Source organism: Bos indicus x Bos taurus, chromosome 4 (assembly GCF_003369695.1).
Source record: "Bos indicus x Bos taurus breed Angus x Brahman F1 hybrid chromosome 4, Bos_hybrid_MaternalHap_v2.0, whole genome shotgun sequence".
Classification (NCBI taxonomy): Eukaryota; Metazoa; Chordata; class Mammalia; order Artiodactyla; family Bovidae; genus Bos; species Bos indicus x Bos taurus.
Genome location: NC_040079.1, coordinates 89288246 through 89303510, shown reverse-complemented (window position 1 = coordinate 89303510; position 15265 = coordinate 89288246). Strand labels below are relative to the sequence as shown.

The 15265-nt window shown below is 38.7% G+C and overlaps 1 protein-coding gene across 1 annotated transcript in view; it reads left to right on the top strand.

The window, feature by feature from the left end:
• DNAH11 (dynein axonemal heavy chain 11) overlaps window positions 1-15265 on the top strand; it is a 369705-nt gene that overhangs the window by 83402 nt on the left and 271038 nt on the right. Inside the window, exons 27-28 of the mRNA XM_027539949.1 lie at window positions 1572-1663; window positions 3291-3417. Of these exons, the coding sequence (XP_027395750.1) occupies window positions 1572-1663; window positions 3291-3417 (219 nt within the window). The remainder of the gene's footprint in view (window positions 1-1571; window positions 1664-3290; window positions 3418-15265) is intronic.

Here is a 15265-nt window from a genome sequence, read left to right as displayed (position 1 = left end):
AACATCTATTTCTGCTTTATTGACTATGCCAAAGCCTTTGACTGTGTGGATCACAATAAACTGTGGAAAATTCTGAAAGAGATGGGAATACCAGACCACCTGATCTGCCTCTTGAGAAATGTGTATGCAGGTCAGGAAGCAACAGTTAGAACTGGACATGGAACAACAGACTGGTTCCAAATAGGAAAAGGAGTACGTCAAGGCTGTATATTGTCATCCTGCTTATTTAGCTTGTATGCAGAGTACATCATGAGAAACGCTGGGCTGGAAGAAACACAAGCTGGAATCAAGATTGCTGGGAGAAATATCAATAACCTTAGATATGCAGATAACACCACCCTTATGGCAGAAAGTAAAGAGGAACTAAAACGCCTCTTGATGAAAGCGAAAGAGGAGAGTGAAAAAGTTGGCTTAAAGCTCAACATTCAGAAAACGAAGATCATGGCATCTGGTCCCATCACTTCATGGGAAATAGATGGGGAAACAGTGGAAACAGTGTCAGACTTTATTTTTTTGGGCTCCAAGATCACTGCAGATGGTGACTGCAGCCATGAAATTAAAAGACACTTATTCCTTGGAAGGAAAGTTATGTCCAACCTAGATATTCAAAAGCATATTCAAAAGCAGAGACATTACTTTGCCAACAAAGGTCCGTCTAATCAAGGCTATGGTTTTTCCTGTGGTCATGTGTGGATGTGAAAGATGGACTGTGAAGAAGGCTCAGCGCCGAAGAATTGATGCTTTTGAAGTGTTGGAGAAGACTCTTGAAGAGTCCCTTGGACTGCAAGGAGATCCAACCAGTTCATTCTGAAGGAGATCAGCCCTGGGATTTCTTGGGAAGGAATGATGCAAAGCTGAAACTCCAGTATTTTGGCCACCTCATGTGAAGAGTTGACTCATTGGAAAAGACTGATGCTGGGAGGGATTGGGGGCAGGAGGAGAAGGGGACGACAGAGGATGAGATGGCTGGATGGCGTCACTGACTCTGTGGACGTGAGTCTGAGTGAACTCCGGGAGTTGGTGATGGACAGGGAGGCCTGGTGTGCTGCGATTCATGGGGTCGCAAAGAGTCAGACACGACTGAGCGACGGAACTGAACTGAACTGAAGCAGAGAATAATGGCTTTACCTTTTTATATAGAAATGGGGATGAATTATTTTCTCCTTGCTAGCTAAAGCAGAATACCCGAGGGATTCTATTTTGTTTAACTTTTAAGCAGGAAAGAATAAATAGATTGTATAGTATTCATCTCATTTTTAAATATGAATATATTCTTTAAGATTCTGGTTCTCTGTCTCTCGGTTTTTTTGTTTGTTTGGTTTAGAAGAGAGAAATTCTTCATGGACCCAGAGTGGTGGTAATGCTTATCAAATTTATATTGATAAAAACTATGTGATTACACTTTGTTTTTGATGTTCATCTAAAAGTTTAATCGCAGAACAGACATGGTGTTAGTCTCATTAACATTGCTTTCTCATACTTTGTTCTTCACTTTTTAATTCCCCAAAGGGATGAAAAATCTAGAAAAGTAATTTCTAATATCAGTGGTTGCATGTTGTACTTTCACACAGGAATTAATGTTCAGAACAGCTAAAATAAAAAATGTTTTAGAGGCAACATGTGAGCTGCATCTCTATGAAAAACTTAAAGATTTACAGTACAGGTAAGAATACAACTACAAAGTGATTAATTTGTTATACTTTTGACATTTCTTTTGAATATCTAATAGTATTTAATATCATGTTACTGTAGATACAACCTCTACTAATTTAAATTTTTGCTTATAGTTGTCTAGTTGCCTTTTACATATTAGGTGGTGTGTGTGTATAGTGATTTAATGCAACTACATCCAAATATATTTCTTTTCCAAGAGGGATATCATAATAGTAAAATAGAATATATTAAGTAGAGAATCAACATAAAAAAAGAATCGTGATTGATCGATTCTTTTATCAAAGTGTCCTATAAATATTTATTAAGTATCTACTGGATTCTAGGAACTGGGACTGTACTCATATAAGTCTTTTGTTTTGTATATAGTTAAATTATACTAGAAATTATCCTTTGACAGCATGTTAGTACTTTTGAAATCCTTGTCCTAAAGGGCATTTTATTCATATGAAATTATACAACAGCTAGTGGTCACAAGAAACTTCTGACTTTTGATTTAAAACGGGCAGATCAGCTACTAAAAAAGAACTTTGTGTAGAATAGTGATCACTTTTTATTGCATGGTAGAGGAGCCTCTAGATAAAAATATATTGCATACAATTATTTCATAATCTGGAAGTTTTTTCAAAATAAAGTTGACCATCATTTTAGAAGTGTGGATTTCCACAGAAGTTAATTATTTCTTAGGGATTTTTCAGGGCTTGGTGGCTCTGCCTCTGGGTCTTCTCTGCTCTGCTAAGAACAGTAAAGTGGAAATGGTTCAGGGTGTTATGACTTCCCTGAAAACCAGAGAGAATTGAAGCCACTTACATTTTTTGTAGACATTCCTTAGGAAAAAGAAAACCTTAAACCAGTTACATGTTAACTAAGCACTTTGTGCTCAGGGTGAGTGATCCCAAACCCAGTCTTCTCTCCTGCTGTTGAGACATGTCATTAAGATAAGTGACAATATATTGCGCTTGAAAACATGTGGGTTGTTTTCAAATATCTTTTGATATTGATTTCTAACCTAATTCCACATTGACAAGAGAACAGTCTATATGATTTCAGTACCTTTAGACCATGAAACTTTTGCACTTTGATTTATGTCCTTTGATATGTTTCAATGTCTCCTAGATTATTGCCTATATAAACTTGAAACGAATTTGTATCCTACTGTTGTGTGAAATTGTATAAATCTTAATTATGTTGAATTGGTTCATGGTGCTTTTCAGTTCTACTATATCCTTCTCCTTTACTATATATTCATTCTATTAATTTTTAAGAGTCTGATATTGAAACTCCAACCAAAAATCTTAATTTGTCTAGTTAAAAAATAATTGTATATTATAGTGGAACTATAAAAAAAATAAGTGACAACAAGTAACACCAACTTAAATTTAATCTGTATTTAGTCTCAACTTTGTGTGTGTGTGTGTGTGTATGTATCTCCTCCTACTTGGCACAACTTGTACATTAGTCACAAACGAGATGATGATGTTATAAGAGAAGGAGATAGGTACCATGTTAAACAGTGAGCTTATTGAGATGAATGGACAGATTGAGACACTCTGGGTTTTGTTGACATTTTAATAACTGAATGGGCAAAATATGCTTACAATGATGTTTCATTCATACAGGCTTTCTCTTTGTGAAAAATCTCTTGCTCAGTACCTGGAAACCAAGCGTTTGGCTTTCCCACGCTTCTATTTCATCTCTTCCACAGACTTACTTGACATTCTCTCAAAGGGAACTCAACCTAAACAGGTAATATTGATTTTGAAAGCCTTATATTGTCCTTTGGTAGCTAAGGAATGTCAGTTTCTCTATCATTGTCTAAATGCTACCTACCATGTCACATGTTCCAAGAGCCGGAAAATATGCAATAAAAATTCTTAATGTAGCAACAGAGAGATGTTGGTGGCAGTGCTAAAGGAACTAGGAAGGAAGACTACCTTATCCTCAGTGAAGGGACACTGTACAAATGTCTAGAAAGGAGAACAAATGTACAAGGCTTGGAGCCCTGCAAGAAGTTAATGGAAGAAACACCAGTTCCAAATCCCAGAACTGCGGGACAGTACTGGGGCTCCATTGCCTGGTCCGCAGTGTTCTTGGGAAAGACTGGGTCACTGGGAACGAGATCATGGCACGTACCTTCTTTCAGAAACCTTGCCTCTGGGGTAACCCTTATAATTACTAAGCTAGGCTAAGCTTCAGTGCTGTTCAGAAGTGTATTTATATAATTTCAGGCTCATCCTCCACCCTCTAATTTTCTCCTATCCATTCAAAAATAAGGTAGCACCCATGACAGTATGTAAAGCAAATAAAAGAGGCAGTTATCTTTTGTAATCTGAGAGCACAGATCAGAGACAAACTTTGTGCAAATCCCCAAGCTCTCCTTCCCCTAAACATTTAGAGGATATTGCTTTTCATCATATCTGTTCAGTTGTTCAGGATCTTAGAGTTGTTATAACTGACACAGGTAGTTACTCCTGGGCTTGACCGTATGTCACAGAATGTGCTTTACTTTTATAGGTTTGTCTCCATGTTCTTTCTCTAGAAATTTTTATGCCATTTTCTTTGGAATATGTGTCACCTCACTCTACAGTTTCCTGAATTCTGATGTCCTGTGGACACAGCATTTATCTTCATTATTTCTCTCTCATTCATTTGTCTTTTTTTAGGTGGAATATAATTGCTTTACGGTGTTTTAGTTTGTGCTGTACAACAGAATGAGTCGGCTATAAGTACACATATATCCCCTCCCTCTTGGACCTTCCTCCCGCCCCACCCCCCAATCCACTCATCTCGGTCATCACAGAGCATTGAGCTGGGCTCCCTGTGCTCTGCAGCAGGTTCCCACTAGCATTTCACGTGTGGTGGTGCATATATGTCAAGCTTAATCTCCTGAGGTCGCACCCTCCCCTTCCCCACCTGTGTCCGCATGGCTGTGCTCTTCATCTGCATCTCTGTTCCTGCCCTGCAGTAGGTTCAATGTACCATTTTTAAAGATTCCACTTATATACATTAATATACAATATATGTCTTTCTCTTTGTTCGCTCTGTCTGACAGTCTCTAGGCCCATCCACATATCTACAAATGACTCAGTTCTCTTTCTTTTTCTGACTGAGTAGTATTCCATTGTATGTATGTATCACATCTTCTTTATCCATTCATCTGTTGATGGACATTTAGGTTGCTTCCATGTCTTGGCTACTGTCAACAGTGTTTCAGTGTACACTGGGGGGGTCCATGTATCTTTTTGAATTATGATTGTCTCAGTGTACATGCCCAGGAGTCGGATTGCAGGGTTGTATTTTAGTTCTATTTTAGTTTGTAATGGACTAATGTTTTTCGTAGTTGTTGTACCTGTTTACATCCCCACCAACAGTATAGGAGGGTTGCCTTTTTTCTACACCCTCTCTAGCGTTTATTGTTTGTAAACTTTTTGATGATGGCCATTCTGACCAGGTGAGGTGATACCTTGTTGTAGTTTTGATTTGCAGTTCTCTCAATGATTATGATGTCGAGCATCTTTTCGTGTGCCTCTTCGCCATCTGTATGTCCTTGCAGAAGTGTTTATTTAGATCTTCTGCCCATTTTTTGATTGGGTTGTTTGTTTTGTTATTGAGCTGCATGAGCTATTTGTATATATTGGGAAAAAAAATCCTTTGTTTGCTTTGTTTTCAAATATTTTCTCCTATTCTTGAGAGTTGTCTTTTTGGCTTGTTTATGGTTTCCTTTTTTCAGAAGCTTTTAAGTTTAACTAGGTTTAAATAAATAGTTTCATTTTTTGTTCATTTCATTTCTCTAGGAGGAGAACCAAGAAAATCTGTGATTTATGTCAAAGAATGTTCTTACTATGTTTTCCTCTAAGAGTTTTATAGTGTCTTGTCTTACACTTAGATCTTTAACCCGTATTGGGTTTATATTTGTGTATGGTGTTAGGTAGTGTTGTAATTTCATTCTCTTAGGCGTAGCTGTCCAGGTTTCCCAGCACCACTTACTGGAGAGACTGTTTTTTCCATTGTATGTTCTTGCCACCTTTGTCATAGGTTAGGTGACCATAGGTGGATTTATTTTGGGGCTTTCTACCCTGTACCTCTGATGTCCTAGGGTGATGATATGAGATAAAGGGTGTCATATCCTATTCCAGGTATATGTTCCTGCTGCTGCTGCTGCTAAGTCGCTTCAGTCATGTCCAACTCTGTGCGACCCCATAGACGGCAGCCCACCAGGCTCCCCGTCCCTGGGATTCTCCAGGCAAGAACAGTGGAGTGGGTTGCCATTTCCTTCTCCGATGCATGAAAGTGAAAAGTGAAAGTAAAGTTGCTCAGTCGTGTCCGACTCTTAGTGACCCCATGGACTGCAGGCTCCTCCATCCATGGGATTTTCCAGGCAAGAGTACTGGAGTGGGTGCCATTGCCTTCTCCTAAACACCTGAAAACTTGAAATACTTAGAATTCTGAATTTTAACTCTGTAATTTAGGTGCATAAATCTGTAAGAATATGTTTTTTCTTTTATATTCTTTAAGCATAATAAACACATATGTGATGTTTTATTGAACAGTATTACTTACCCAGAATATAGACATGAGACATTTTTATTTTTCTACAATTATTAATCTCAAATGTGCCCTGCTGAATCTCTTTACACTGAGTAGCAGATCCCTTTAACACCTTAGATAGGCACTGTAATGCTCCTATCCCTTTTTCTTGTTAATAATCAAAGAAACTGAAAGCAACTCGGCAAGATCTAGTTTAAAATTCCAAGCTCACCTCTGTGTCAGGACCAGTTTTTTGCATAAAGAACCTGGAGGTGAGATCTTTTATTTCTCCTCCCTGCTGATTTATTTTGGGCAGGAGCGGGGGAAGGGTGTCATCTGTCAGTCATCGCCCTTTCTCAATGCATATTCCTGCTTCTCTGGTCAGCAGTGGCTGTTGACCTTGCCCCTTGATGGCCAGTACCCACATCTGGGTCTCTTGTGGAACAGGAGCAAGTCCTCAGGACAGGGAACTTGCCATGGGTATACACGCAGAGCCAAGTCCGTCTCAGTGCTTGTAGGTCTTGGCCTTGGCAGTGTAGTCAGTCATTTGTTACATCTCGTTCCTCCTTTCCACCTAAACAGATGTGTGAAGTAGGGACATGTCACAGATTGACCTGCTGCAGGCGCCCATGGATTCTGTGAGTGGTTCTCCAACCCCACTCACTGGACAAATTAAAGGGCAGAGGTTGGGGAAACAGTCTTCCACCTTGAAGCCCCACGAGGAGTGGGGAAAAGTCAGAGCATCCCCTCTGGGCTGATACTCACGGGTGTGAGGATGGTCGTCTCTCTCGCCCCACCTCCCTGCCGTGCTTTCCCAGAAGGGGTGTGTGGAGGCGGATGATGGTAAGTTGTTGAGATGCGTCTTGTCAAGGGACCAGTTGTCCTAATACCTGTCTGCTCTCTTCAGAACATGTGTGTGCCCAGTGCCTCTCTGTCCTTAACTGAAGTCCTAGGTAAGTGCTAGAGGAGCAGATGACTCAACATACACTTGTCACCCGTTCTGTGTCCTTTCAAATAATCAAAAAGTGCTTCGTGCGTTAGACATGCTTGTTGGCTCACAGATATATGCATCCCTGATGCCAGCTACTGTTTTTCCACATCCTTCCTCAATTATAGGATGAGGTTTTGCTTTTTTTTAAAAATAAACTTAAAAGATGTACCTTTAAAATAATTCTATCTTCACAGTATCACTTCAGTGCTTTAGAGAGTTACCTTTCATATCACTGTGATTAGACAAGTCTTCTTGTCTGCTTCATTCACAGCATTTGAATTGTAAGTTCTAAACCCCTGAACCTCAGGTGCATTTCTCAGTGCTAGTAACACTCTTTAATGTAGGACTAGTAATGCCAGGCATTAAAAAGATCTTAAATTTTAATGTAGCTGAATATTAAAGTCACAGCAGAGGGAGTCTCCAGAATGGCTCACAGCCATGCTAATAAGTACCAGCCGTGGCGCCGTCTATACCATATCAACAAGAGGAGGGCGGATATTTCTGCTTACTAGCTGAATGGGTCTGTCTGACTATGTAGCTCCAGGGTAAATGCAGTTTACAGTTCTCCTGACCTGCCAGCTTTGAAACGATTCGATTTTTGAAACATTTTGAAATTTGAGGTACACTTTTTCAAATTTGCTCAAAATTTGACTTCATTCAGATCTTTTTGTTCCAAGAATTAAACCTTGAACAATTCAATTTCACATCAAATGTCGTCACACTTTTAGGAAAGGATCCTTATTAGGGAAAGGTTTTAGCTGCCCCTGAGGTGCGCATACCATCAGAGAGTGACTTGTTGGGGCAGAGGATTGAAAAAGTGCTAAGGATGAGTTGAGTCATCTTGAGCCACAGTCAGCTTCTTTCCCTACAGTGTTTCTGCAAAGTCAAGGTGTGATCTTCAACTCTTGGTCACTTACCGTGGAAGAGTTAATGCTTATGGCTGTTATGCCAAAAGGCCTAGCCTTCCTGCACTCTCTTTCATTATCAGAATCAGTTTCAGGCCACCAGACACAGCTTGTCCGTCTCTGCCTTTTGTGCTAACATCCTGAATGTGCTCCCTGTAGTGTGACAGACATAACGTGGCAACGGCAGCTTACAGGATAACAATGCAATGGTCCTTTGTGGGCAGATGACTCATGTTGACATCTTATGAATGACTTGAATTCTTCAGATTCCCCTCCTCCACCCACTACACTCAATTTAAGAGTGTTGGTCCGAGTGAGGGTTTCTGCAGTTGATGTGGAATTTGATCAGCCTGAACACATCAGCTAGGGGAGGGCTGATATTACTACATCCTGCATTCTGTAAGCAGAAATGCCCAATTTAAGGTACTTCAGTTGGAATGTCAGAGTGACGACGTCAGTGCATCTAAAATGCCTTCAGTGGTTTTTTAGCTCTCAGTAAGTTTGGTTAAGGTCAGGTTTTAAAGATTTTCTCCTATAATTCATCCTGACTTCCCAGTCTCATAGATTACCTCAAGGACTGAGATTAGGGCTGTGCCATGTAACTTAAGTGGTCAGAAATTTCTGGCGGTTGCTTGTGAACACACAAGCTTAGAGGTGTCCTTGCAGGGTTAATGGACATGGAGTAGTAATTATGCAGTTGCACGTGATTCAGTATTAACATTCTGTGATTCTTCTCCTGCTTAGAAAAACATCCTTTTGTATTTTTCAAGTAAAGCAAGTAGGGTGGTTAAAGTCAGCCTGGGTAACATCAGTTGCCCTGGGGTGCCCTCCCAGGTTATAATACAGTGTCTAAAAATAGCAGACAACCAGTTTTTAGCCACTGGTTCCTTATGACCTGAAAGATCTTTCTGTCCTGGAAGAGTTGGCACGTTTTCTCTTCCTTCATCTTCTATGTGGTGATGAGTGAAAACTTCCCTGTGTTGGAGCTATACTATAGAAAGACACACTTTCCATGTGATCAGCCTCATTTGTGTTGCATGACGGAGGCAGCCATGGACCACATGTGGCTAATGGGCACTTGAAATGTGACAACTGAGAAACTGAATTTTTAACTACAATGTGTTAGAATTGATCTTTGATTCAGTTATTGGAAAACATAAATTTGAAACAACTTGAGTGTGAATCTACTTTCTCAACTGCGTATCTTATGAAACACAGAGACAGATCGAGTATGTCTGATGAAGAATCCAAACTGAGATAAGCTATAAATGCAAAATATGCACCTGGTTTCAAAGACTTGAAGAATGTAAAATATCTCATTGGTACCTCTTCTATTTATTATATATTGAAGGGACAATACTTTGGATATACTAGGTCAATACAGCACATTAGAATTAATTTTGCCTGTTTCTTTTTACCTGTTTTAATGTGACTACCAGAAAGCCACTGCTATGGCAGTTGAGGCTACAATTTTCTAAATGACAAGATCAGGAAATGTACATACTCAGAAATGTTGAATGTTTGCATCAAAAATATCCTTCATGGCATAAGACCAAATCTATGTAAGAAGAAATCTGCCAACTTGTCTTTTGAGAAGTCCCCAAATTGCAGTATGAGGCAGATGGCACTCAACTGATACCCTTAATAGTCTGTCAATATTGGCACTTGGACAGGTGCTTGTGAGAAATGGGCTTAGTATTAGGTAATAAAAAGGACTTCTGGATCTTCAAGGGGCAAATGTCTAAAACCCCGTATCCTCACAAGCACAGTATATTTCTGGATAATGCTTCCACTTGGTTATCTCTGTGATGGAGTGAAGGTGCCTCAGGATCTGAATCTCAGGAATCAGGGTGATGCAGCTCAACAGTCGCTAATGGTGAGTCACAGCCTTCTTGACAAGGCTTAGTCCTCCTGAGACAGTCAACAGAGGGACTTTGCTGGCAGTCCAGTGGTTAGGGCTCCACGCTTCCACTGCAGGGAGCACAGGTTTGATCTGTGGTTAGGGAACTAAGATCCTCCAAGCCATGTGGCACAGCCAAAAATAACATAAACTAGTATGTCTTAGACAATCAAGAGTAAAAAGGTTGAAGATGCAAGTAGTTAGCCACATGTAAGAGTGAATGAGTTTTAGCTGAGATAAAAAAGATTCCAACTTTTCTATAGGGAGTAGAAGGTTAGAGGGCTCGTAGGTACCTGCAGTGGAGGGAGGTGGTTGTCCTTGAGTTTAGGTTGGGGCTGAGGATGGAATAAAGGAAGAGGCGGGAAAAGAAAATGGGCACAGAAGATGGTCGTGGTTTTGATTGCCTTGCCATTACCTCTACTTACCTTCAGCTGAACAGCAAGGAATGGAAGCTGTTTGTCTAAGTGTAGTTTATTATAGAAATTGCCAGTGAGAATAGCTCCACTTGGTATGCATGCACGCATGCTTAGTCACTTCAGTCATGTCCAACTCTTTGTGATCCCATGGACTGTAGCCCACCAGGCTCCTCTGACCATGGGGTTTCCCAGGCAAGGATACTGAAGTGGATTGCCAGTGTAACTTAGGACTGTGTCACATTTCAAATGGATGCCTTTGTATAAAGGTGGCCTGGTACTCAGATGACTTAGGCATTTATGTGTGTGACAAGAAAATAGACAATCAGTTTTTAAATAAAATCATAAATTATATATCCAGTAGGGATTATCCTTGATTATACTTGCAAAAGGGTTAACATATGGTTAACTACAGGTTATATAACAACATATGTATTTTTTTTTTCATTTTATGTATGTTGCCACTGCTTAGCAGAATTCTGTTGGAGCTCTTTTATTGGAATTCCTTCCACAGCCAGTTTATAAATTACACAACAAAATCAGGGTTATTATAATGCAGGATTAAAATACCACTTAATGTAACAAGATAAAAGATTGTCTTATAAATTTGGGATCCCACTGCTAAAGTCTTAGGCTTTGCTGTGGAATTAAAACGTCTGATCCTGGCTTTTGTTTGCTGTCAGGTTGTTCAGCTCCAACCTAAATTCAGTGGGCAGGGTTTCTGGCTCTAAAACGTTAGCCTTTTTATAAAAATGGAGTGTAATTGCTTTACAATGTTGCATTAGTTTCTACTGTACAGTGAAGTGAATCAGCTGTACATGTACATATACTCCCTCCCTCTTAGACTCTTCTCCCACCCCTCCCCTGTCCCGCCCATCTCGGTCATCACAGAGTGCTGAGCTGGGCTCTCAGGTTGCCACTGTGTGAGTGTGGTGGTGTGTATGTGTCAGTTGTAATCTGCCAGTTTACCCCGCCCTCCCTTTCCCACCTGCATCCACATGTCCATTCTTCGTGTCTGTGTCTCTATTCCTGTCCTGCAAATAGGTTCATCTGCACCATTTCTCCAGATTCTACATACATGCCTTAATATATGATATTTGAGTTTCTTTCTGACTTCACTCTGTAGGCACTTAGGTCCATCCACATTGCTACAAATGACCCAGTTTCATTTCTTTTTATGGCTGCTTAATATTGTGTTGTATATATGTACCGCATCTTCTTTATCCCTTTATCTGTTGGTGGACATTTAGGTTGCTTCCATGTCTTGACTATTGTAAATAGTGTTGCAATGAACACTGGGGATCCATGTATCTATTTGAATTATGTTTTTCTCAGGGTATGTGCCCAGGAGTGGGGTTGCAGAGTTGTATTGTAATTCTCTGTTTAGTTTTTTTTTTTTTTTTTTTTTTTGCCACTGTACCTCCATACTGTAGCTCTTCATAGTGGTCATACCAACTTACATTCCTACCAACAGTGTAGGAGGGTTCCTTTTTCTCTATACCCTCTCCAGCATTTATTGTTTGTAGAATTTTTGATGATGGCCATTTTGACTGGTATAAAATGATAACTCATTATAGTTTTGATTTGCATTTCTCTAATAATTAGCCATACTGAGCATCTTTTTTTCTTTTAATTTTTTTAAATTTTATTTTATTTTTAAACTTTACAATATTGTATTAGTTTTGCCAAATATCGAAATGAATCTGCCACAGGTATACCCACGTTCCCCATCCTGAACCCTCCTCCCTCCTCCCTCCCCTCCCCTCCCTCTGGGTCGTCCCAGTGCACCAGCCCCAAGCATCCAGTACCGTGCATCGAACCTGGACTGGCGACTCGTTTCATACATGATATTATACATGTTTCAATGCTATTCTCCCAAATCTCCCCACCCTCTCCCTCTCCCACAGAGTCCATAAGACTGATCTATACATCAGTGTCTCTTTTGCTGTCTCGTACACAGGGTTATTGTTACCATCTTTCTAAATTCCATATATATGTGTTAGTATACTGTATTGGTGTTTTTCTTTCTGGCTTACTTCACTCTGTATAATAAGTTCCAGTTTTATCCATCTCATTAGAACTGATTCAAATGTATTCTTTTTAATGGCTGAGTAATACTCCATTGTGTATATGTACCATGCTTTTTGAACATGTGTCTTCATTGGAAAAATGTCTATTTAGATCTTCTGACCTTTTTTGATTATTTTTTGAACATAAAGCTGCATGAGCTGTTTGTATATTTTGGAGATTAATCCCTTGTGGGTTACCTTGTTTGCCAACATTTTCTCCCATTCTGTGGGTTCTCTTTTTGTTTGGTTGATGGTTTCCTTTACTGTGCAAAAGTCTTTAAGTTTAATTAGGTCTCATTTGTTTATTTTTGTTTTTATTTTTATTACTCTAGCGGGGTGGATCCAAAAAGATATTGTTGCAATTTATGTCAGGGAGTGTTCTGCCTATGTTTTCCTCTAAGAGTTTTATAGTACTAGCCTTACATTTACATCTTTGATCCATTTTAAGTTTACTTTTGTGTATGGTGTTAGAGAATGTTCTAATTTCATTCTTCTACATGCAACTGTACAGTTTTCGCAGCAGCACTTACTGAAGAGACTGTCTTTTCTCCATTGTGTATTCTTGCCTCGTTTGTCATGGATTAGTTGACCATAGGTGCATGGATTTATCTCTGAACTTCCTATTCGGTTCCATTGCTCTTCATTTCTCTTTTTGTGCCAACACTGTACTGTTCTGATTACTGTAGCTTTGCAGTATAGTCTGAAGTCAAGGGCCTATTTCCCCCAGCTCCATTTTTCTTTCTCAGGATTGCTTTGGCTATTCCGTGTCTTACATGTTTCCATACAAATTAAAAACAAAAGGTTGTTCTGGTTCTGTGAAAAGTACCATTGGTAAATTGATAGGGATTGCATTGAATCTGTAGATTGCCATGGGTAGTACAGTCATTTTGACAACATTGATTCTTCCAATCCAAGAACATGGTATATCTTTCCATCTGTTTGTGTCATCTTTGATTTCTTTCTTCAGTGTCATATAGTTTTCATAGTAGCGGTCTTTTGCCTCTTTAGGTAGGTTTATTTATAGGTATTTTATTCTCTTTGATGTGGTGGTAAAAAAGGGATTGTTACCTTAATTTCTCTTTCTGATATTTTGTTATTAATATATAGGAATACAAGAGATTTCTGTGTATTAATTCCTTTTTTGGCTGCACCATTTGGCTTGCAGGATTTTAGTTCCCCTGCCAGGGTTTGAAGCCACACCCTTGGTAGTAAAAGCTGGGAGTCCCCTCTACTGGACCACCACGGGATTCCCTTAATTTTGTATCCTGCACCTTTACTGAATTCGGTGATATATTCTAGTAGTTTTCTGATAGCATCTTTAGGATTTTCTATGTAGAATGTCATGTTTTCTGGCAGTTTTACTTCTTTTCCAGTTTGGATTCCTTTTATTTGTTTATTTTTTTCTTCTCTGACTGCCATAGCTAGGACTTGCAAAACTATGTGGAATAAAAGTGATGACAGTAGACACCTATTCTTATTCCTGATCTTAGAGGGGATGCTTTCAGCTTTTCACTGTTGAGAATGATGTTAGCTGTGAGTTTGTTGTATATGGCCTTTATTATGTAATGTCCATTTTTGAGAGGAGGGACTAGTGACTGACGTGGGCCATGAGGAGTTTTTTGGGTATAGATGTATTCAGTTTCTTAATTGTCTCAGTGTTTACAAGAGTTTTTTTCACTTTGCTAAAATTTATTAAGCTGTACACACATGATTTTTTTTACTTTTCTCTGTATACACTTATATTTTAAAAGGTTATTTGAAAACTCAGTTTGTGTTGTCAGCACACTTATATACATTTATATACACATGCTAAAAATGTTTAGGAAGAAATACAGAATCAGCATTGATAATATAGTTATATCCAAGTTATATTGATAAATGCAAAATCAAATGGCAGAATAGTATGTATACTATGATTTTAGTTTTGGTAAAAGCAAACCAGGTAATATCTGATACCTAATATTAGCTATAATGGTTTACAAAATTTATAAAAAACTAATATAATCTTTGCTGGGAAAGATTGAGGGCAAGAGGAGAAGGGTGCAACAGAGAATGAGATGGTTGGATGGCATCACTGACTCAATGGACATGAAGTTGAGCAAACTCTGGGAGATAATGAAGGATGGGGAAGTCTGGAATGCTACAGTTCATGGAGTCACAAAGAGTTGAACATAACTTAGCAACTGAACAACAACAAATATAGTTTTTCTGAATTATATAATTGCATGTTCACTACTGAAAGTTTGAAAAATATAGAAGATCAGAATGTTATTAGCGTACTCCTTGATGCTATATTTGAGTGATTATGGTGGTTTTTTTTTAATGTGTTTGTGTAGGTCAGAACATTATATTTAATAAAAATTGAAATATTCTTCTACAACATGATGTTTAATGTCCGTAGAAGTTATCATTGTATGAAAGTGCTATAGCTGATTAAACCTATTCCTAAAAGTTTTTTTTGCATATTTAGACTTCAAACAACGATATGTGTCCATGTACTGTATACTGAGTATTATTAAAAATATAAAACACTCCAACAAACTATTCAACATTTTGGCAGGCTTAAATTTTTGTACATGTAAAAGTAATAGACTCATTTTTCTCTTGTTCCAGAGGATAATATTCACAATAGATAAGACTGCTTACATTTTGGACGTTATATACTTCTCACAAATACTATCATGAGTATTACCATCATTATGAATAAATGAGTTAAGTACTATGTATGTGTGAACTCTGAGGTGTTCACCATGCCAGGAATGACATTAGAACTTTGTGTCTATTTTATC